This window comes from Anastrepha obliqua, chromosome 4 (genome assembly GCF_027943255.1).
Source record: "Anastrepha obliqua isolate idAnaObli1 chromosome 4, idAnaObli1_1.0, whole genome shotgun sequence".
Taxonomy (NCBI): domain Eukaryota; kingdom Metazoa; phylum Arthropoda; class Insecta; order Diptera; family Tephritidae; genus Anastrepha; species Anastrepha obliqua.
Window position 1 is genome coordinate 96,697,435 of NC_072895.1, and position 24,359 is coordinate 96,721,793.

A 24,359-nucleotide genomic window follows, 5' to 3' on the forward strand; every position below is an offset into this window, starting at 1 on the left:
ATGTAGTTGTCAATGTACATACATAAATGATCTTATAATGAAATCACATATTATTTTGACCGGCAAATTCGTATTTCGCAGAGTTTAAGGGGGTCTTCTGGTCTCAAGCGAAAAAAAAATCGATTTTTTTTTTGCATAATTTTGTTGTATGTGTATGCGAGAATACGCCACAGAAAGGATTTTTTGAAAATCGCATTTTTTTCACATTTTTCTGGGCACCGAAGTGTACCCTCCTCCGGCCGTTTTATCATAAACTTTATCTTTAAACGCGTTTCCCCGAAAATCGTGTTTTTTAAGCATTTTGGTCACACTTTTCATAGTAGTTATACTCCGATTTCAATGGTTTTGGTCTTAAAAGGTTCGGAAAACTTACCGCTAAGTTTCCCCGTGTACGATTTTTGAAATTTTTTTTCATTCCATTTTTATAACCTTTTAAAGTTCAAAAAATGAGCAAAAAAATTTTTTTTTTGCAAATTGTTGCATAACTTTTGAAAAAAATTTAAAAAAAAAATCTGTCACGGGAAAACTTAACCAGGGCAACTCTGAAGACAACGCATATCTAATTTTTGCTTTCTGATTACCCAGGTGGAAAAACCGTGACCAAAATGGAGACCTGTTTCGTTTGGAGGTGGACGTCTTCAGCGCCATTTCAAGGTCGCGGGTGTTAATTTTTTTCAAAGTCAAAACCATTTTTTAAAAGCCAAGACATGTACCTTTAAAATAAAAAAAATTTTTTTTTTTAAATATTCACAGGATTTGTCACAATCAATCCCCAAAAAAACCCTTCATTTCAGGGCCTCGAGACCAGAAGACCCCCTTAAGACATTTAAAACGGGATATGAACGTAAGCGCTGTACAAACGATATAACGTCTCAGGTAATTTTCATACCCAAATGCGAGTCGGATACGACCGACTATTGTAAGATTGTGACACATTTCTGTCACATCCGCTCATCGGTGTTGGTTGTATACTCTTCGCTAACATCATTTCTTAATAGAAATAAATTACGCAAACTTTCAACTGACATTTTCTTGAATTCCCAGTTAGATTGCGATTGTTTACCAGCATTTACGACATTGAATATATTTTCCTCAATTGTATTGCAAACGATGAAACGATGAACGGTAGTGGGTCTTGAAATAAAAAATTAGAATAACTGTATATAAAAAAAAAATAAAAAAGGACAGAATAAATACTTTGTTTGCCCGAAACGATGCACGCGTCCAATTGCCTGCGCTTCTTCACCAGGATTAAGAATTGGTTCAACAAGAAAAACATGAGTAGCCTCTATTAGGTTTAAACCATTGCAGCCTCTACGCAAGGGCATCAGCAAACAAGTGACACCCAATTGGGGATTCTATGTAAAATTTTCGAAATTAAAGACAGAGTTATGAGCAATTATACAATCACATTTAACGGTGTCTACCTTAAATTCGTCGATAGTCCGCGGGGTTAAGTTAAACCGGTGACGTATGCCATTCTGCGCTAAAGCCGTTGCAATAGGGTGTAAAATTTCAGTCCATTGAGAAAATACTAAAATCTTCAGCGGTTGCACGTCTTTAGCATGCTTATGTTGGAGCTGCAAGATTAAACGTACGATGTATGTTATTTTAGATGAAAAGTCACCCACGACTTGTATGGGAGTCTCAGCCAGCGATGTGGCATTGCGTGTAACGTAATAAATTCTAACGAAATGAGAATAAATGTAAAAAGCACAATACAGATATAGTAATCCAGAGTGCATATTGAAATCGTATGCAATTTCCACAAGTGCATACGAAATCGTATGAAATTTAGATACAATGCATGGGCATTTACTTTTCTGAACTTTGTTGATTCCGGCATATTGGACAGCATATCTTTTGATGGCTGTTGTATTGTCGTATGGTTCGTAAGCAGATGAGGCATATACTGTGTCCACACTCCAGTACGGCAAGCTATACAAAAACGGAATGTAATTACTTAAAACGACATTTTATTTATTTGAATGCAAACATACGAGATTTTCGTCTTCAGACTGACATATTGGGCACGGCCCAGCAGCAGCGTCCGCTTCCAAATGCTTTATATACTTTAGACGCGCAAGTTTCATGGCAAATTCATGCTGAGCATTCAGCAAATTCACCTGCTGTTCCATAAAAGTGGCATCCAGCTGCAAGGGTGAAATAATTACGTTTAAGAAAATGCATGTTTTATGTGCATTTTGGTTTTGATATATGAAAATTCAGTGAATATAAAAGTGATAGCTATAACAATTAAATAAATTACCTCGTAATCCAGCAGCTTGAAATGTGTCTTTTCCTTTTCATTTGCCGCCAAAGAAATGCGCATTTTACACATATCCAATTCGTCGTAGGCCTTGACGGTATACTCAATTTCAATCCAGCACTTGATAAGTTTCTTACAAAGCTGCTGGCGACATTCTATAGCTTCCCAATGCTTTTCTATTTGAGGGGTGTGGCTTTGAAAACCAGCTTTGGTGCGTAAGAATGTAAATAAGACTGAAATTTAGAGTAAAATATGATGTATGTATGCCTCATATTTGTATAGTCGTTTCATACGAGTACCTTTGATCAGCGCAACTTCAAAGGAGGGATTCTCCAAACCTTCGGTCATATTATTACTTTCATCGACTACCTTGTTGAATAGCAGACACTCGTAGTCATTGAGTGCATTCCGTATTTGACACAGTTTACACAAAACCTTTTTTGATTTCTTCGACTTTCTACTGGACTTTTCTTTCTCTTGCTCTTTTTTGTCATCCTGCAATGCAAACATAAATAAACATACATACATATATTGTACATTCAAGAAAAACTGTCATTATCCTCTCCCGCACTCACAAGTATCTCACTGAGGTGACACTCGGACACACTGCTTATAAATTGAGTCATCTCACGCCAAATCGCGGGCGTATTCTTGGCGCGCGCACAAACGTGCATTGTGTAAAACTGCAAATTTGTAAACTCCTCATTCAGATGCTTTTGTGCTGCCAACACTTTCTGATACCATATAACCAATATATACAACATGCCCGATAAACTCTCCAATTCCTCCATTTTTGGATTGCCTCGGAGAGCAGTGACGAGATCATCATGAAAACGATTCAATAATGCAATTGAAAGTTTTTCATTTTCCATCTGAACTTTATTGGTTAGCATGTTGATGAAGTCTAAAAGTGGCGCTTCAACGGTTGATTCCAGTGTTGTGAGAGTTTCTTGTGCGCTTAAGCAAGAAGTTGCTATGGCGTTCATCCTGGCAGCATACGGCTCAAGATACTTCCATTCCAAAGCACTGCATTCCTCCTCGTATTTAGCTATAACGTCGGCAGACATTTGATTTGGATTGGAGGGTGAAGTGTAGAAAGCCTGTTGGATGTTGTGTAGCGCGTGGATTTGGAGTAAACTGTCGACACTATATTACGATAAGCAGGATTATATAAATTAACCAACCATCGAATTAATGTTTCTTTTCTTCCTTACGTTATATTTATATCTTTGTAGTCGCGCGATAAACGAAGAACCATTTCATAATTTTTAATCGCCTGTTCGTAGTTGCCTTGTATAAAGTAGATGGCTGCCATACCTGCATTTTTAATGCAATGTTAAATTATCATCACTCATCCCTTTAATTTTCAACATATTTACCGTTGTACGAGGAAGCCATTGTGCGCAATTCGCTTTTACATTCAATTTCGTTAGTGGATTTTAGGTGCGCATGTAAGTCCTTTGGTTGAAGGAATTGTTTCTGCAGCACGTTTGCCGAGTTTTTCTTATAGCCACTGCTAGTATTTACAACCGGTATGATACAGCATTGGCGTATCTTCAACAGCGGCTGTAAAAGCTGCCACCAAGAAATAAGTTTTTGATTAGACAATAACTTCAGAAAAATTTTGCATTTACTTACCATGCCCATTATTTTTGGTGATATTTTTAGTACCACTTCAGTGCGTCCCAAATGTTTTTGCAGCACATGCTGGAAGCTGCTCTCGCATAACGCATGTTGTTCAGTATAGAACAATTTCTCTAAATTACTCAAAGTTATGCGATGCACTTCTTCTGTTTGCGGCGGTATTTGTAGTTCGGCGGATACTTTGGACTTGCATGTGCGCCACATGCAACGTTGTAGCACATCAACAAGTGTCAGCTGCTTATGTTCGCAGTCAACTGCGGCATTTTGTTGCAACACAAATTCATCTATCAAAGCTTTCCAACCGATCGTAGTTGCCAGCGGCTCTTTGAAACCGATGAATTCCAGTAAGCCGCGCAAATCATTAATACTACGTTGTATGGGCGTTCCAGTGACGGCCCATCGATTCACAGCTGCGAAAAGTAAGTCTTTATTAAAATATTCAATTTTTCACTTATTCATTTTTAATTTACCCGGTAGTTGTCGCACCAAAGTTGCCACATTTGATGTATTCGATTCGACCATTTGCGCTTCATCGAGACATACGCGCCACCACTGCACCATTAGCAATGGCGACATACGCCTCATCGAACGCTGTTCATTTCGTGTCACGCGCTCAGACACATAGGCGCTGGTGTGATAAATCTCCCGACGCAGTACAGAGTAATCGGTAAGAACCACATCGTAGGTCGCCAATTGACGAGGACTAATCCAATTCGCTGCCGCCAATTCATTGTAATCGAAAACCCGAAGCGTCGGCCTGATATGTCTTTTTATCTCCGATAGCCACTGCGTTTTAATGGTGCTTGGTGCCACAATGAATGTGGTGGCAGCTGGCAATAGAGCAATTTGTGTCGCGACGTACCAGCAGCTAGGACATATGTATTCCTTATCGTCAAAATCGTTCTCATCAAAGCGACTTACACAGTTCTCGTGCTGTAGTAATGAACAACTTACGCACTGTCGCACTTGTAATTTGGATTTTCGTGTACAAATACAAAATAGATTATCTGAGCGACGTCTACGTTTTACTAGTGGTTCATAATTTATAATGTTTAGTGCTGAATATTCGGGTAGTTGCAATTTGCGCGGATTCAGTACAATTAGTGCCAGCATTTCGACGGTTTTACCTAAACCCATTTCATCAGCGAGTATGCCACCAGGTGACAACTCAATGGGTGGTGGTTCAGATTCTTGAACGTGCCAACTTAATAAATGCTTATACAAACTTGTTTTACCATCTTTGGCCTTCAGGTGCATATAGTAATTAGGAAAACGTGAAACCTCTTGTTCCCTCTTCAATAGCCATTGCACCGTACGAACCTGGTAGTCACACAAAGTTGGACGGAAACATTCGGGCAACGTTGGCAGTGTTGGCTCACTTAATGGCCGTAAGGTAAGATGTTTCTGATACAATGCATCATAAAGTGCAGTGGTGGCATATTCTTGCATTAAATTACGCTCATTATCAGCTGCATCTTCATTTTCCTCAAAAAACGCTAGAGAACTTTCATATCCTATTGGTTTTGGGTAATTTGTGAAAATACTTGCAAATAAAAACTCCAGTGTCATCCGTACTTTGTTGGGCGGCATTTTACTTGGTTTATAGGAAATCGACAAAAAATTATCAGCAGAAACTTCAACAAAAACAAAATTGTTCCATTCTTTTTCCAATGAATAATTCTCTGTGAGTATCAGTGTGGGGAAGGGGAAAATGGTCCTCCATTGTTTACCATTCCACCGAAAATATTTAAATTGGCCTTCAGTTGTGTCCATCAGCTCCTCAGAAGCGGCGTCATGTTCCACAGCTATTTTAGATAAAAGTATTTTACGCATACTGCTTTGCAAGTTTTGATGGCAGTTGTAAGATTATTCAAATGAATATTTTCAATCTGATAGACAGATGCACAATTGTTATAAGACAGTGCCAGCAAATTTCAACATGTAACACACAAATTACTTATGCTCAGATCGATTTTTTACAATTTTGGGCAGCTCTTGTAGCGCTTATATTAACTAGAGAGAACATTCCTTTTGTATTTAATTGTGTTTTCCATTTCCAATAAGTCCAGGATATATCTCAACTTCACAATTGTTTCTTTAATGTGCCACACGAAAACAATTGACCAAAGTAAGAAAATATTAAAATTCCCGGCATTCGCAAGCGTATCCTGTTGTTATAAATAGTTCTGTTTGTTTGTATTTCCGACCCTCTCATCTGTTAACAGAGTTGCTAACTCAAACCGCATTGCCAACGGTTCTAAATTAATGGGGGAAAAAGAAGATTCGCCGTGTCGTAAGAGTCCATCAATAAACAAACAAAAGGAAGGGAAGAGAAGTAGACAAAAGCAAAGAAATAACCAAACACAAGAAATTATATATGCACACACACTCTTTCTAGCCACGGCGTCTTTCGCATAAAAACGCAAAAATTTGCACTGGGTACTTTGTATTCATTTTTGCTTTAACAATTGAACACGCGGCACTTCGTTGGTTTGAATCTCACATATCACAATATTACCAAGCTATTCACTGAATTTTCACAAACATGCAATTTTTCCTACTTTTGTTTGTTTTGTTCGCTTGTTTAGTATTGCAAAGGGAGCTAACGTCAGACTTGTAAAAATCGCTAAAAATAAAGTAACTGTGTTTTAATGACGCCATCTCCATTAATCAATTCGCCTTGCAACTGGAGTAGAACCAAGGCGAATTTGCTTGCGCACTAGTGAACAAGGCGAATTTATTACAGGTGACAGCAAACACATATAAGTAAAACCAAGGTGGATTTATTAAGGTGACAGCATTCACCCAGCTGAATTTTTCGCCGTAGGTATGGCTTACGTCAAAATGATATGCTTTGTTTGTATGTATTGGTATGTTTACATTTGATTACTGGTTTTGACGTGATGCTTGGACCAAACGCAACAACAAATACATGTAGGGTTTTACTTATATGTGTTTGCTGTCACCTGTAATAAATCCACCTTGCTAGTGAACCACTACTTTACTTTACGCAATTTTGACAAGTCTGACGTCAGGTTTGAAAGAAAGTGTGTGTACGTATAATTTTTTTTTTGTTTTGTTATTGTTATAGCAGTAGTCATCGATCGTTTCTGCTTAACTCATCTAACGGTAGACCCAGAGAACGTACTGTTTCGATAGCTTGGGTCCAAACGGAGAGGGCGGTTAGTTGAGTAGGTTTGATGTAGTATGTGAATAGATGAGATCTCGCTGAAGTTTTTCGGCTAGCGAGATAAACGTTCACTTCGGAAAACAATGAACACAAACTATGGATGTCATTTCCTGAAGCCATTATCGAACAATCGTTAGCCTAGTATTCCAGTGAGACTCCCTGTGGTGGTTGAAGGAATTTCGAGATGCACAAGTTGAAAAGCAAGGGTGAAAGGACACCACCCTGCGGTGCAACTTGCTTTATCCTCCTCTGTTTTCAGTTTTGATTTCGAAAGATGGCTGATGAATGCCGACCACTCAAATAGTACGCGGACCATCTCTTTAGCCTCGCGGGAGGGTCGACTGTAGAATTTCTTATAGTAGCGTGGAGTGGCTGACTATGTCTAAAACCTTCTTTAGGTCCAGTGCTACTATGACAGTCCTTTTGCAGGGGCGGTTTTGGTTGAGTCAGCGGTTGACATGGGCGGGGGAGTCCATGCTTTTTTGGTAGATTCTTTTGTTTTGTAGTTTCTCTTCTTTTCGCCTACACTTCCTTCTCACAAACAAATAATTTCCCTTCCTTTTGTGTGTTAATTCATGGCGCTTGATGACACAGCGAATTCGGAAAGCGTAACCTTGTATTTTATCATAAGTGCTTGATAACTGTCGTAATTTCTAGATTTGGTAGCTCGTATCTTCTAGCGAGTTCTGCCTCGCTTCAAGGCACATTCATATTATTACTTTGGTATCTCATTCGTTCGGGTTTATTGCCGGTATGCTTCGCGAAGTTTCTAGGTTTGCTACAATAGGCCTCATCTTTTTGGCAAGAGTTAGCAAGTGGCGAATAGATGAAGGAACTGGTATAAACGAACATATCTTGGCAACGCTGGAATAGAGCTGCCTTAAATTACATTTGTTTGTAAGACAGTGAGTTATACCAGTTTAATGAGGTATAACCATACTTGCTACCGGCGACTCTTGCCCGATAACTTTGTTGTTGCTTTCGCATGCAAATTTTTCGTTAAGTTAATAGAGCATACAGATAGTAAGTGGGGAAGTAGCGAAAAGAAGGGGCTTAATATTTTAAAAATAAATTAGAAAACATTTGTTTTTTATTTTTGCGCGGTGACACTCTGAGAAGATTTAGTGTTAATGGAAATTTGTTAGTTCTTATAAAATTTGATATTTTGAAATTGAAAATTTAATTTATGGCTCCTTTTAATGTTATGTTTGAATATTAAATCTTCTTTCAACTTTTCTTAACATTGAAAACCTTTTTACACGTTTTAAAAAGCGTTTGAATTTACTGAATGTGAATTAAAACCATAGAGGTGGAATCGTTTCTGCCGGTCCTCAATCCTTCGTGGGACATAGAGCATAGGTGTGTATTCATAGTAAAAATAAACAAAAAATACCAGAAAATAATGTAGAAAACATTACGACACTTTTGCATAACCTCAAATATAGCGAAAAAGTCGGCTGGAATTTAGAACAATGTATATTTTGGAATTTCTGGCAAACTATAATGTTTTTTTTAATGTAACTTGGTGGAGATGTTAGTGAGGTGTTAAGGAACACTCCTTAAATTATTCGGGAAATAATAATTTTTCAATTATTTACATTCAAAATGCCCTCGGGAACTTCACTATAATTTGCCACATTACACTCTATATTTTTAACATTGCACTAAATTCACCAAATATACACTCCCACGCGTGTTTTTACCGATTTTTATGCTAATATTCTAATTATATCTATTAAAATTAAATGCAAATTCATTTGCCTATGCAATCACATTGCAATTTTAAGCGCGAACAAGAAGAAGATTGGAATTACAACAGTATGGTGTTGCCGGATGCCTGCAAATGAAAACAAAAATTAAGTACTTGAGTTTAGTGTTAATGATGGGAATGGGGGTTATTGTGCCTGCTTACTACATACATGCATATGACGTTTTAATTTTGGGTTCAATGGTTTTAACACGGAAAGGAGTTTTACGCAAAAATACTGTGCATTGCGTAGCCGGAGTTGGACTGATGAGGGTTATTTTTTTGAAGCGCGGCCAAAGGCCGCCCACGCGAAAAGGAGTTCTACGCAAAAATACTGTGTTAATTAATTTAATTTAATTTTAATTTAATTTTTAAGTTTAAATAAGTTGTATGTTTTTATTTTCAAAATGATTTCTCAACTTTAAATTACACCAAAAAATACTGCAGTTTTACAATGAACCTTCCACTGAACATCCCTGCGTGCGAACTTCGTTTTCATTTCAGGTGTATGGCAACACCAACTTTTCGCTAAATTAGAGAACTTTAACATTAAATTACTTAAAAACTATAAGCCTCCGGCAGGTTCTGTTTTCAGTTTTAAGATAGGGATACACCCCTCTATCACCCCCTTTTTACCGTTTTTTCCAAAGCGATATACATTATACTAAAGTTTTCCAAAAAGTCGTTCTCTTAACAAACAACTCATAAACTAATATGTAAATAACCATAACACATTTATTTAAAAAAATGCTCATTTTAAACAATTTGTCACGCATACAAAGTTCTTTAAGTAATTCAATAAAAATTTGGTATTTTATTCTCTTTAAATGGGCATTTTAGTGCATTTTTTTATCCAAAGCTAGGCAACACTGCAGTAGCAAGAGAGCGATTTGATGTGAATTGTGATTGAACTAATTTTTAAAAAATTATTAACATTACATTTTAATTAATTTAGAACAGGCTAGAAAAATGTCATGAAGAAAGAACAAAAACTCCGAAACTAAATAACAAAAAAAATGCTAAATCAAGTTACGAAAATGGTAATCTGGCCATACTGCTTACCAATTGTGCTAATACGACGTCACTTATTGTCAAGTTTGCTGAGAGCAAAGTAACGGTACCACGATAGACACAATCTCATTATTCTTTCTATCGTGCGAGATTACGCAGGTTGAAGTAAAAAATGTTTTTTATTTTGTCATGACGCTATTGGAGATGAGGTGTATGAGATAACTAAGAAAAGAGTATCGAAATAGTAAGCATTTTGTAAACCAAAATAAAAAGTTAGTTATGTTAATGCAAACAAAGAAGATAGTAGGAAGAAAAAAAAATGTTTGTAAACAAAAAATATGTTAAAAAAACTCTCCAATTAAGGCAACTAAACGGTTGATTCTGTCCAGTTCGTAGGAAGTCGAGTGGCAGTACCGCCAAGGCGAATCCATATTAGACGAATTTCCTATAGCAACTGAATTGCTTTTTTTTCTTGTGATTTGCCGGTTGGAATGTCATAGGAAGCAGTGCCCTTGTGGTTGCCTTATTTGTTTATTTACAATCTCATTGAAATTTTACATTCGAACAATTATATTGTAAAAACAAAATATTATATTATACATGTAAATGTTGCTATTGCCCTAGCGAAGTCGCCCTCTATGAATTCCCCTTGTGTACCGCGATATGCAAAATATTCTCTATTTTCTCAACATTGAGTTCAGTACAAGTGCATTTCTCTGCAGGGCATGTAAAGTACCTATTATATTTACTAGCGCTTACAAGTTTTTAGCCACCGTGTTCATTACTGGCTAAGATCTCATTTTAACCATCGACTGCTAGGTACGAAATATCGTTTGGCGTTGAGCGCTCTGGAGTTTTCATTGAGCAGCCAAAGTGCGCGGACGTTTCATTGAACGCTTGCGGCTGTGTCGGTTAGCCAATTGATTGGAGTGTGCGCGGAAAATACAAGAATTTGAAAATGAATACATTATAAAAAATAGACTAATGTTTAGGCATTATCGGTAAACAACATTAAAGCAGGTGTGAAAATCGATTTCATGATGAACTTTACTTTACATACCTACTGGTTAAAAAATTATTGTATTTCGCGAAAGTGTTGATATATGTAGCAAGGCGAAGGTGTACGAATGTGCAACAAAATATAAAAAATAAATAAATAAGCAATAAAAATACAAATACACAGCAACTTCAAATAAAGCGGGAGGGAAAATTGCTAGCATTTTGAAGCAAAAAATTATGAGTGAATTAATTGCTTTCCTTTTTTGTGGAAATTTCTAATTTACAAGCTAAATGGAACTTTTTTTTTAATAATATATTATATATATATATATATATATATATTTAAATAATTAAAAAGTCAATGTGTTTGTTTCAATTGATTTGAATGAGGATTTAGTATACTATAGTGCAATTAGCATTTCCAAAATATAATAACCAGTAGCTTAATTTCATAATTATCCGTGGAATAATATGTCTCGGAAAAAAAGAAATAAATAAGAACAATAATAAAAATATGTATTAGTGTCTTATGATAAATTTGCAAAAATAAATAAAACTACAAAAGAGAGGAGCTTTAAATAAAACAAAAAAACGAAAACTGCGCTTGTCGGACGGGTGAAAATTATAATTCGAAATGCATAGGAGATGACCGTGATTTTTGTTTCTTATCTTAAATTTTTAAAATCATGCTTTCACATGTTGAGATATTTCAATTTTTACTTGAGTTATCGTCTGCGAACGGACGGCGGGCAGACATAGGTCTTGGCGTTCTTGATATTTTGGTGCATACGTACATACAAGCATAATTGCAAATAGATGATCTGAATAGTGATTTAGTAATTTTTGAAAGTTAAGAAATCAAAAAAGAAAAACAAAAAATTGGTTTAGTGCTCAGTGCTTTTTTAGCGTTTTCTTCTGCACTGGAATTCAGAAGTTCAACGTATTTTCAGCGTAATGAATACTAAGAGCAAAATTCGTAACCGTTTATCCTTTCTTTCAGTAAATGCTACACAAAAAGAAAAAAACGGATTAAAATGAAAATTGTTCTTGTGACAATTGTAATATAGTATATCCCAGGCACATTGAACAGTTAGTAGCAGGAGAGTAAAAGCTACAAAGGCAATGTATTTTGTTGTTGCTTATGATCCCTAGAATATCAAAATCCATAAACAAATGTTAACGGTTTAGAGTAGTTCAAACAAAATTTGGCAACTTTTAGACAAAATAAATGGAAACATATCAAATCAGCTGCTTTACTTCTTCTACCTATTCTATGCGCCTTGAATCTGGTATATTTAAAATGCCACATCGGTAGTAACAACGCTTATCAAAATTCAAAATATGCTTGAAGCCTATTTTATGGCCACAAATTGAAGTTGATCAGAAAATAGACTTTAATTTGTGCTATAACTTGCATATTTTAAATGTGTAGAGACACATTTTTTTAAACAAACGTTATGAAGAATAGATTTTGTGTTATTGTAAAAAAATTCTTTGATTTAAAATTTTTTAGTGTTTTAGTGTATTAAAATGCTTTTATCCAAGTTGTGGTGATTTTTGAAACTCAAAAGTTGGCAAAAGTTCGCCTCCAATATAAACTTCTTCCCTATCACTACAAGGCTCCATGAGAATCTTTCATTTTTCGAAGCAACAATAATGGAGCTATCGCGCGTCACGCGTCAATTGTCACTTATTCTTTTACAGACTTAAGGGGGTCTTCTGGTCTCGAGGCCCTGAAATGAAGGGTTTTTTTGGGGATTGATTGTGACAAATCCTGTGAATATTTAAAAATTTTTTTTTTTTATTTTAAAGGTACATGTCTTGGCTTTTAAAAAATGGTTTTGACTTTGAAAAAAATTAACACCCGCGACCTTGAAATGGTGCTGAAGACGTCCACCTCCAAACGAAACAGGTCTCCATTTTGGTTACGGTTTTTCCACCTGGGTAATCAGAAAGCAAAAATTAGATATGCGTTGTCTTCAGAGTTGCCCTGGTTAAGTTTTCCCGTGACAGATTTTTTTTTTTAAATTTTTTTCAAAAGTTATGCAACAATTTGCAAAAAAAATTTTTTTTTGCTCATTTTTTGAACTTTAAAAGGTTATAAAAATGGAATGAAAAAAAATTTCAAAAATCGTACACGGGGAAACTTAGCGGTAAGTTTTCCGAACCTTTTAAGACCAAAACCATTGAAATCGGAGTATAACTACTATGAAAAGTGTGACCAAAATGCTTAAAAAACACGATTTTCGGGGAAACGCGTTTAAAGATAAAGTTTATGATAAAACGGTCGGAGGAGGGTACACTTCGGTGCCCAGAAAAATGCAAAAAAAAAAATCGATTTTTTTTTCGCTGGAGACCAGAAGACCCCCTTAACTATTTTCAACGTAAATTTTTTGCGTAGGAAACAGATAGAAGTCGTACGGCACAAGATCCCGCTAATAAGGCGATCTGTATAGTATTGATACCCTGTACTTAGCTAGAAATCACTTGCGACAGAATGAGCTGGCGTATTGTAGAAAGTCCATCATAATTCGGGTCGTTTTCCTCCTTGTTCTCTAATCGAGTTCAGCAAGAATGTGAAGTTTGTCTAATAATTTAATTTTCAGGAAGTCACGAAAAGAAGGTGCACAATAAAATGAAGTTTCATTAGCGTTTTTTTCCAAGTTTCATGTGAAATTTCATTTTGTTACAGTTAACAGTTTTCCCGCGAAATATAGGGGCATGCATAAGCTCCAAATACCCATTGTGATGGCTGGAAACACAAATTCCAACTCTTTTAATAATACCGGAACATGACCACTCAACCATCCAAAAGATGCAGTACCTGGGTTATATACTCGTAGCTTCTCTAAAGAGTAGTATCTCAGAAATTTGAAGTACAGCTTTTGCTCATCTCTACAGCTCTTTCTTACCTAAATTATTGTTCAGCGGCGCAATCAACGGTCCCATGCGCGATGTTCCAGTAACCTCTCCGAAAAATCCCCTGAAGAGTTGCAAACTTTGCAACAAGCCGAAATGCAACAAATGTGATTGTTTGTTGGCAAAAAATCAAATCTTACAATGCAAATTATTACAGGAGCAGCTTGGCCTAAAAGTGTCAAGTTTCTATGCGCCCTTGAGTTATTATTATAAATATATGTTAGTATTATTCGGTTATGAAAGAAAATACAATACTCGTACATATAAGTCGGGCTTAAAAATGCATTATTATGCTTGCATAGAAATTATTCAATGAAAAATCTGTATGTAAATTAGAAAAAGCAATAATCACACAAGTGTTTTAGTAATTTTCAATAGCAGAAAATGCATTATTGTGCTTGCATAGAAATTATTCAATGAAAAATCTGTATGTAAATTAGAAAAAGCAATAATCACACAAGTGTTTTAGTAATTTTCAATAGCAGAAAATAGAAAATGGTGCTTTGAAATACACAGTTGTGCGCAAAATTTAATAAAATCACTGGCATTCAGTGATCAGAGTGCGTTGGTCGGGTAGTAAGAGAGATCAAAAGCAGACGGTGTGTGTCATGGATAACATGAGTTTAGTAAGGATAGAGAGATGGGAGAATTTGTTTGGTTGTTGCACTGGCTAATTATTAGAAGTGGAAATGAAGCGTTTATATTATTTTTTCAATATATATAATAATTAATATACAGTAGAAGCCCGATAAGTACAATTGGAAAATTTCAGCAATGATTGCACTTAGCGAAAAATTGCACTTTTGCGAATTTCTCCTGTGGATCGAGGAATACCTAGGGAAAAATATTTTAACTCTATTCAATGCAATTAATGAGCTCAAAAGGTCGATATTCAAGAAAAATGAACACATATTTATTGAAATTAATACAAAGAGATCAATGCGGAAGGACATATGAGTGTGTGCTCCAAAATTCAATTATTTTTTTGGAAAAACTTTGTTATTTTCGATTGCGTTTTCTCGTAACACTTTTCAAGTGCTTTTGATCGGATATCATGCAAACAAGCGATCTGATTGAATGACAGTACATCGTTCTGTTCACCCCATTTCAAAATTGTATTGACACAGCCAAAAATCGATTCATGCTGGACTTTTTCGGTTTTTTCTTCTTGAGTGGTATCTTCGGGTTCATTGGCTTCACTATCACCTTCATCTATTCCTAATTCCAAAACCCAATTGCGGATTTCATCTGTGTCTGCTTCACCCACATAGTTTTCGACCATCTCATTTAACCGTTGTAATCCTCCAACAAGAAGGTGGTCGTCAATTTCGATATCCAATGGCATATCGTCTGGATTAGCAGCATTTAGCGATCGTTTCAGGGAGCAATTTCCCCCATGCTTGGCTCAACATGATCACGGCGGTTTTCAAATCAATTTTCTTCAATAGTTCATGTAATGAAGAATCTTTTTCACTAATTATGGTTTCCATTAGCAATGTTTTGTATTGAATTTTTGTCAAGTTAATAACACCTTGATCCATTGGCTGTAAAATCGCTGTGCAATTGGCCGGAAAATACATCACTTCGATCTCACCACAAACTAATTCTTCTTCGGGCGGATGAGATGGGGCTTGATCCAACAAGAGTAATGCTTTGGGTGGAACATCATTTTCTTTGGCGAATTTTTTCACTTCTTCGACAAAATTATCAAAGAACCACTTTTTGAAAATATCCCGCGTCATCCAAGCAGTCTTGTTGCTAGCATAATTCACCGGTAGACGAAAATTTTTAAAACAACGCGGATTCATAGATTTGCCGATCATTAATGGTTTTATTTTGTGGCTGCCATCACCATTTGCACACAAAAGAACAATGATTCGATCTTTTGAAACTTTGTTGCCTGGAGCACTCTTTTCATCTTTCGAAACGTAGGTTTTATTTGGCAAAAGTTTCCAAAAGAGCCCCGTTTCATCAGCATTATATATTTGTGATGTTACATATCCTTTTTCAGCGATTTTCGCCGTCAATTTTCCCTTAAATGGCTCAATGGCTTCTGGATCACAAGATAATGATTCACCAGTAACAGTCAAATAGCGAAGTCCGAAGCGTTTCTTGAATCGCGAAAACCATCCATCACTTGCATTGAATTGTTCTCCATTCTTTTTTATTTCATCAAATATTTTTAATGCTTTGCTTTTCAATATCAAGCCAGAAACAGGAGCATTTCGTCGCCGCGGATTCATGAAAAACTGGTACAAACGCTTCTCGAGCTCTGGATGATTGCCAAACCGCAAAGTTTTCCGTTTATTTCCAAGTGAAAATGAATTGTATGCATTTTATTTTAATGAACGGGATTGTTTTTTTATTGGGCAAATCGTTGCGCAATCAACTTTGTATTCGAATGCAAGATCTCGTTGTTTAACGCCTTTTTCAATTTTTTGGAGAATCTCATCTCTTTCTTTCAGTGTAAGAAAATGTAGATTCTTTTTCACTTTTCCCATGATTTTATTTGATGAAAGAAAAAAAATGATTTAAACTCCGAACGATTGTTTTACTCTCAAGAACCAGCTTGAAACTAACGCGTGTTGAATGTCACAAACGATTCGATGCCATATTTTATGATATCAGCGCTACAATTTTACAGTTATTTGTAAAAATCAAAAATCACAAATCGTGAGAACAGTGTTTTTGGTCGCAATAATTCCGAGAACCATAACTGTGCATAGCTATAAAGCTGTGTCTTCGCGCGTGATGAACGCAAATACATTGCCGTATTAAGTAAAAAATTTCTTCGAACAAGAATTCTTTTGCGCCCGAAAATTGCAATTTTTTACTGCTCTTTTCGAGTTTTCTATGGACTCAAAATCGAATTGTACTTTCCGCGAAAATGCAGTTATCGGTATTGCACTTATCGGGCTTCTACTGTATATCATACACACATTTTTTTGCGAAAACACTTTGACTTTATATATCCCTTTGTGATCAGTAATGATTTATTAGATGATGATTTTTGAGAGTTATCAATAAAAAATAATAAATGCACAATTTTATGTTCGTACACACCAGGGACGGGATTATTATAATTTTCGTCACATGACTGTTGTTAGTAACAGTCTAAGGGAATTAGAATCGAAATGTTTTGAATGACGACAGGAGACCGACCGTCGGCGTATATAACAAAAAAATTGAAATTTCTCAACGAAACTCGGTACACATATCAGTCACTCGGGTCTTAATTAAAAATTATACTGAAAATGAGAAAAATCTGATCAAAAATTGTTTTCTTTTCTCAAAAAACGACATCTAAAAACATTACCAATATACTGTCATACGCTCTGCGAAGATGTTACGTATTTCATATAATAATAGAACAAGGAAAAATCAAAATTTCCACGGTTTATATATTTAATATATAAAATATAATATGTATGTACAAGTTAACCCTAGATGGCGACCAATAGAATATTTTATTAAATACCTGCTGATCATAAGCTCATAGCGACCACCATGAATTGCTGAGCCAACGTTTTCATTGATAAATTAAATTCTATGCTGAAAGTAAACATTGATCTGACTAATTGCAGTGCTGAAGTTGCGCGAAAATAGCAATTACTCGTATGTTAACTATGCCTAGGCACTAGCAGCAATAGCGATACCAACAAAAGCAACAACGATAGCAGCTACCAGTAACAGCGAGAGCTATATTTGTTGTAAGAGAATTAGTTTTAGGAGACAGATGCATTCTCACTCTTGAACAAAGTAGTGGAGTTAACGGCATAGTAAAGCTAAGTGCCTTTTATTAATCTGACAACAAAAAAAAAAGATTAAGGAAATTCAATAAAGGCAATACGACAAAGTATAATTTATAAATATATTGGATATAATAAAATAGAACGATTAACTTCCATTTTTGATAACAATTAAAGTTTTCTCACAACTAATTTGACGAACTTGTGCACACAGATAAACTAAAATCTGATGGACAACGCTGAAGATAGAACGGTAGATAACGCAGAGGGTAGAAAATGTTACATATTCGCCTGGTTTGAGTACAACAGTTTGAGAAAAACACGAAACCTTATGAATATGCTGAGGAAAGCACCCAGAAATTTGACAGCTCTAGCGCAGTGTAGAAAAGAAAACACGATTAATAAGCAAGAAAGCAAATTCCTTATACGGTATGCTATTGAATGAGATTATTTAATGCCTCTCGTGGCAAAAAATTTACTTAACATGAAATAAAGTACCTAAAATAAAATAGATTAGTAAAAAATAAAAAAGAATAAAACAGAATTGGATGAATTGAAATAAAATGAATTAAATTGAAATCAATTGAAATAAATAAAATACAATAAAATAAAATTAATAACATAACTGAAATAAATATTAGATAAACATGCAAGCTTCTACGCCAATGCGAATAATATGTAACCTCAATTAGGTTACAATTTATTTATACAGCTACTTTAATGCCGCCGTAGCCGAATTGGTTGGTGCGTGAATAGCATTTTGGAGTGCGAGGTTCGAATCTCCGTGCATGAACAGTAAATAATAGAAAATGTTTTTCTAATAGCGGTCGCCCCTCGGCAGGCAATGACAAACATCTGAGTGTATTTCTGCCATGAAAAAGCTCCTCATAAAAATATCTGCCGTTCGAAGTCGGTTTAAAACTGTAGGTTCCTCCATTTATGAGACAACATCAAGACGCACACACATAAATAGGAGGAGCAGCTCAGTCAAACACCTAACAGAAGTGTGCGCGCCAATTATCTATTTTTTTTTTTCATTACTTGAAATAAACAAAATAATGTTAAAATAAATATTAGGTACTAATAGAAAAATATATGAAAAATATATCTTGAAGTGCTGAAAATATGAACATTGATTATATATCTTTAAACGCTAAGATGCTATTTCTTTGTCCGTTACTGTAAACGTGGACTTTGCTGCTAATATCAAACCAACGTGCCCGGCATTTTTAATTAAAATTTCATTGTTACTTCAGTTTTTATTATACATACCTTTGTGCAATACATAGGTATACCTACATATGTACTCGTACATGTCCCGAAGTATGTGCCAGCTCATTCACTCAAGCACCAATTCGCTCCCAGATTAACTGAGTAAGTGACTAATGCCGCCAGGGTTTGACTACAAAACTGATGTAATTGAAAATAAGAAATAAAATTAAGTCGAAAAAAGGCGCAGAACTCATTGCCTTCCGTCGTGTGCATAACCACTTAATAGCAATTACAACAATAACAATAACAATACGACAGGCAATGTATAGCGGTATCACCGGCTGATAGCATGCATGCATACATACACACACCTGTAAATAGATTTGGTTGTGAAAAGCTAAATTTATTTATCATTTCAATGATAAATTAAATGAACAAATATCGGCAATAAACAAAAATTTTTATGAACTCACGCGTTGTTCGATTTATCCACCACCACTAGGCTACACCGCCTCAGGCTACGCAACCAGCAAACAGCAACTCTACCACCACCACCAACATCGCAGTCGTCGCTACTTCGTGGCTTGTTGTGGGTGGCAGCAGTGAGTGCAGTTAAAGCATTTAGGCCAGTGAATTTGTGTGCTGTATTTGGAAGCGGATTTGTTGGGTAAGTAGATTGCTGCGCATTGGTATACATATATGCAGGTATATTTACTTATTTGTTATATCGGCTGATAACTACAAGTATGTGCAAACGGGATTCTTGTGGAGTGGAAGCATAATTAAGTAAACATAGTGCGCAAAAGAAGAAAACTTAATTATGAGAAAATATTTCCATTTAGTAAATTGAAAAAATTAATTGATTGCACTAATTTTGAATTAAATATTTGTAAGAACGCCAATCAGATATAAATTTATATTTTAAAATTTGATTATAATATACAAATTTATGAACAAACCAAACAATTCTCAATATCCTAGGAATGCAAGTTGGAGTCTGCGCATAATGCTATAAAAACTATTACACTTATCATCTTCATGAATGGAGTAACAAGAAATATTTTCTGTACAACTAAAAAGTAGTATTTCGCTACTGCTAGTTGCTATAATAGAGCCGCTAGCGACACCAGCTGTTTAGCATGAAGCCATCTACTATAATATATTTCGAATGCAGTGCCATTCGTTTCTGTAAACAAATCGAATAGTCGTATTCTGCGGTACGGATTAGAGTTGTTTGTTATTGTTTTTTTTGTCGTGCAACTTCTATCTGTTAACTAAGGAGAAATTCGCATTAATAGAAAAAGCATTTGAGTATGTTGAAGAAGAAGACTTCCAGCACTGTTGCGAAGCCATGAAGGAGGAAGGATAGAAAGAGAGGTGTATAATTAAGTTGATAATAAGTTCATTCTTATATTCGGAATCAAAATAAATGCTTTACGGCGTCTCGTTATTTAATAACCCTACCTCGTATACGTAACTAGCGTTGGTGAGATTGAATTAAGAGGCATTTTTTCTAAAAAAACTTTTATATTTATTGATCTAAAAATTTGTACACATATTATACTATCTTAGTATTAGTAAAATATTTATTTGGGAAGGAGCTACAGCTGATCTCCGGGAGCTCCTCTCAAAAAAGACGTTTTGCAGTGACCACTATATCTCTGAACTGGATCCTCTGAAATTAAAAAATCAAACGGATTTCGTTAAAGTAATGTATCGAAGGGATAAGCAAAATAAATTTTTTGACAAAATGGCGATTTCTCAAAAAAAAAACACTTCAATTTTTGACCAAATTTCGGTCTTAAATCTTATATATAAAATAAAGTCAACTTTTTGTGTGTGTTCGCTAACCGGCCGTGTCTTTGCACCGAATTAAACCAAACTTACACACATTGTTAAGAAGGTATTGAAGATGGTTTCCGTATAGTTTGGATACCTATTGGTGGATAGGGTTCGAGATATAGGTCAAAACGTGGACCCGGGTAACCTTCGGATGTGTATGTACAATATGGGTATCAAATGGAAGCTATTGGTGAATGCTTTAGTTCAGAGTATTTTTCATGCCGCTCCGTGACTGGGGTCTCGAGATATAGGTCAAAACGTGGACCCGGGTAACCTTTGGTTGTGTATGTACAATATGGGTATCAAATGGAAGCTGTTGATAAGTGCTTTAATACGGAGTAATTTTCATACCTATTGATGACTAGGGTCTCGAAATATATGCCAAAACGTGGACCCGCCGTGTCTTTGAACCGAATTAAACCAAACTTACACACATTGTTAAGAAGGTATTGAAGATGGTTTCCGTATAGTTTGGATACCTATTGGTGGATAGGGTTCGAGATATAGGTCAAAACGTGGACCCGGGTAACCTTCGGATGTGTATGTACAATATGGGTATCAAATGGAAGCTGTTGGTGAATGCTTTAGTTCAGAGTATTTTTCATGCCGCTCCGTGACTAGGGCCTCGAGATAGAGACCAAAACGTGGACTCTAGAATGTGTTTGCACAATATGGATATCAAATTGAAGCTGTTGATGAATGCTTTAGTACAGAGTATTTTTCATGCCGCTCCGTGACTGGGGTCTCGAGATATAGGTCAAAACGTGGACCTGGGTAACCTTTGGTTGTGTATGTGTAATATGGGTATCAAATGAAATGTCAATATTTCTTTCTGATTTGGATGCCATAAGGAGAATTTTTGTGAATTTTTTTGGAGTGGATTTTGGAAAGTGAATAATTTCTTACGAAATTTGAGAATTTAATGTGAAATCCGAATGTTCAAATGAAATTATGTGTTCGTGGAAAAAAAAAAATTTTCGTTTTTTTTTTTTTTGAAAAGTATAAATGGATAATGGTTAAAAAGCTCCAATGCTTAATAAAAAATATAAATTGAAACGAAAAATGCATGGATGATCAGGAAAAAAGACGATTGTTTCTTAGTTATTCATTTGCGTTGATTTGAAATTTAAAGACAATTTTTCAATTTATATTTTGCATTTAGTCAAAAAAAAAATAGAAAAACAAAAAATATTGTTTATGCCAAAGCCCTTGAATAAAGAATAAAGAAATAAATAATATGAAAACCATATCTTTTCTGTTCTAAACCATATCTATTCTATTTTAGTGTGCCCAGCGAAGCGGGCCGGGTTTGCTAGTTGTTTATAAAAAAAATATTTATCGGTGATAAAAAATCTTCGATTCATTACTAAAAAATATATTTAAGAAGCTCGTGTTAAAATTTGAGACTAATCGGTCTAGGCGTTTTCGAGTAATGTTGGTCACCGACTTTGAAAATATCATTTTGAGAAAAACGCGTTTAAAGTTTGAAAAGCACTCTGAAATGCCATTTCAAGTTTTCGTGTAACTTCGAAAATATTCATCGGAACGATATTTTCTGTGTGTATTCTTAAGCAGTATGAAGGCGTTGTTCCTAAGCAACGACAGGTGGGCATTCCCACTACTTAGGACTGGTAGCGGCAGGTTTATCACCTACCCTGTCAGAAATCAAAAACAGATGAACGAAACCAACGCAAGACAGAGTCTTGTCGAGGCCCTATGCTCCCGAGAGAAGTGAACAAGGAAAAAAAAATTCTTAAATTCATAATGGACATCATTAAGAAAGAAATCGATTTTTTTTAATTCTAATTGTATATAACACCTTAAAAGTTCTAACCGTTTATATAATTATGTGCCACACTGTATATAGAAATCACTTTCAATTATTTTTTGTTTTTGTAAAATAAAATATATGAGTAACTGAACAATTATTTTATTGTTGTAGTGAATTTTCACTATTTTTCTGATAATTTTTTGTTGTTGGAAATATTAAATCTCATTTCTGTAATAAAGTAACTTAATTGAGTATCAATTTCCAACGTTTTTTGCTCTTGATTTCACACCTTTCATCAACCATATTTATAATCGCTCAAAGCTATTTTTCAACCACAGCATATCTCAATTTCACATTATGTACATTCGAAACGGTGATATCTATAACACATTTGTTGAATTTTTTTTTAAACATGCATAAAATAATTCGCTTAATAACAAAACAGTATAACTCACAATTATAACATTTTACGAATAAAGACCCGTACGATGGCGTAGTTCGACCTTAAAGTGCGAAAGAAACTTTTTTTTTAAAAATACTCGATTGAGTCAAACTATCAAACTCATGACTTTTTACATTAAGCTACAAGTAATTATTCTCATAAAGATATGGAAAATATTTGCAAACGTGCAAACAAAAAAACTCACACCTACACATAGTATTGCTAATTAAACTTAAATGGCGCCCCGCGCTAGATTAGTAACACAGTGGGCATCGCAAAAAGTCCACATGTTATTGTAAGTGTGAAATCGTTTAAGTCGTTGTCACGTAAAGTCATTAGAGATAATTTTAATACCGTTAAAACACGATCTATGTTGCTTTTATGTCAATTGATTTATTTAGTTGCCAGCGATATTTAACAATATTTTATTAATGATAAAAAAGTCAAATGGCACCACGACTTCGCTCAGACAAAAATATGCATTTATGCACATACATACATATCTATATATGCATGTAAATGAAAAATCAGTAAGTGTTACAGCCAGCAAAATGTTATGGGCATTAGACTGGTCGTTATTATACAAAAAGTTTCGACACCGCACCAACGCGTCTGGCCTTTATTAAGGGTGGGCAAAAACCGCTAAACTAAGCGAAATGGTATTATATTAAGGGCCAATGCTTTAAGATCAAATCAACTCAAGGTCAAAATCCATTTCTCCTAACACCACGCCGTTCATATTCTAGTCGAGTTGTGGGTGCGCGTACACCTTGATCAAAAAGTTCCTGGAACAACCGCCAGATGACGCTCTAAGTCAACTGATTTGAGCTCTTGTTTTTGTTTTTTTGGCAAGTTGATTACCAAATCAATCTGATTAACATTCCTGCCAAAATTTTAATTTTTTTTTTAATGGATTTGAGTTTGCAACAACGAACCTGTATTAAATATTGCGTTAAAAAAGGATTCAATGGCGCGAAAACCTTAAAAATGTTGGTAAACTGTTTCAGTAATTATACTCTAAAGAACGAGTGGCAGCAGCGCTTTAGAAGAGATCGTAAATCCATCGAGGGTGACGATCGTAGTGGCAGGCCGTTGGCATCGAAAACTGATCAAAACTTCACTAAAGTGAAATAAAAGTTTATCAATAACTGCAAATTAACCATTAGAAAGCTGGCAGATGATTCGAACATTGATTATGAATTCATGCAGGACATAATAGTTAATGATTTGGGTTTGCGCCGTGTTGTTGCAAAGTTGGTCGCAAAGGATCTGAAGTTCATGCAAAAAGGTACCGCGTTGATAGCGCCAAAGACATGATTTCCAAGGCTGAATCCGACTCAACATTCATCAAACCCATCATTACTGGAGACCAAACGTGGGTTTATGAGTACGAAACGCAGTCCAGTCATCAAATGAGAGAGTCCAGAACTCCAAATGAACCAAGACCAAAAAACCACGTCATTTTCTTACTTTTTTTATTTGAGCGTTATGAGATGTTTATGTGAAATAATTCACTAAAAAAGAAAAGATTTGTGGGCAAACAACTCGTGGATGTAGCACCATG

The 24,359-nt window shown here is 35.4% G+C and overlaps 2 protein-coding genes across 8 annotated transcripts in view; one reads left to right on the forward strand and one right to left on the reverse strand.

The window, feature by feature from the left end:
- Window positions 1-860: 860 nt before the first annotated feature.
- Window positions 861-6,169, reverse strand: LOC129245002 (E3 ubiquitin-protein ligase SHPRH). The gene is made up of 12 exons (XM_054882942.1): window positions 4,384-6,169; window positions 3,908-4,323; window positions 3,649-3,844; window positions 3,484-3,586; window positions 2,845-3,415; window positions 2,569-2,764; window positions 2,270-2,502; window positions 2,001-2,153; window positions 1,820-1,938; window positions 1,428-1,686; window positions 1,198-1,358; window positions 861-1,134 (listed from the first exon to the last, which is right to left on the reverse strand). Exons 1-12 carry the CDS (start codon window positions 5,744-5,746, stop codon window positions 942-944), a joined length of 3,963 nt encoding a protein of 1,320 aa, XP_054738917.1. The 5' UTR covers window positions 5,747-6,169; the 3' UTR covers window positions 861-941.
- A 4,565-nt stretch (window positions 6,170-10,734) lies between these two features.
- LOC129245334 (bcl-2-related ovarian killer protein) overlaps window positions 10,735-24,359 on the forward strand; it is a 76,714-nt gene continuing 63,089 nt past the window's right edge. For 2 of the 7 annotated variants that reach the window (XM_054883424.1, XM_054883420.1), the window contains exons 1-2: window positions 10,735-10,881; window positions 18,785-19,407. The gene's annotated coding sequence lies outside the window, so the exon portion shown is untranslated. The remainder of the gene's footprint in view (window positions 10,882-18,784; window positions 19,408-24,359) is intronic. The other 5 variants (XM_054883421.1, XM_054883423.1, XM_054883425.1 and 2 more) reach the window with 5 other exon arrangements.

Bases quoted from the DNA above. Each gene is read 5' to 3' on its own strand.
- LOC129245002 (XM_054882942.1), bottom strand. From the start codon at position 5,746: ATGCGTAAAATACTTTTATCTAAAATAGCTGTGGAACATGACGCCGCT. The intron at 4,324-4,383 runs GTAAATTAAAAA...TACTTTTCGCAG, and splicing joins TTTGGTGCGACAACTACCGG to CTGTGAATCGATGGGCCGTC. The intron at 1,939-2,000 runs GTATGTTTGCAT...GTTTTTGTATAG, and splicing joins AGTCTGAAGACGAAAATCTC to CTTGCCGTACTGGAGTGTGG.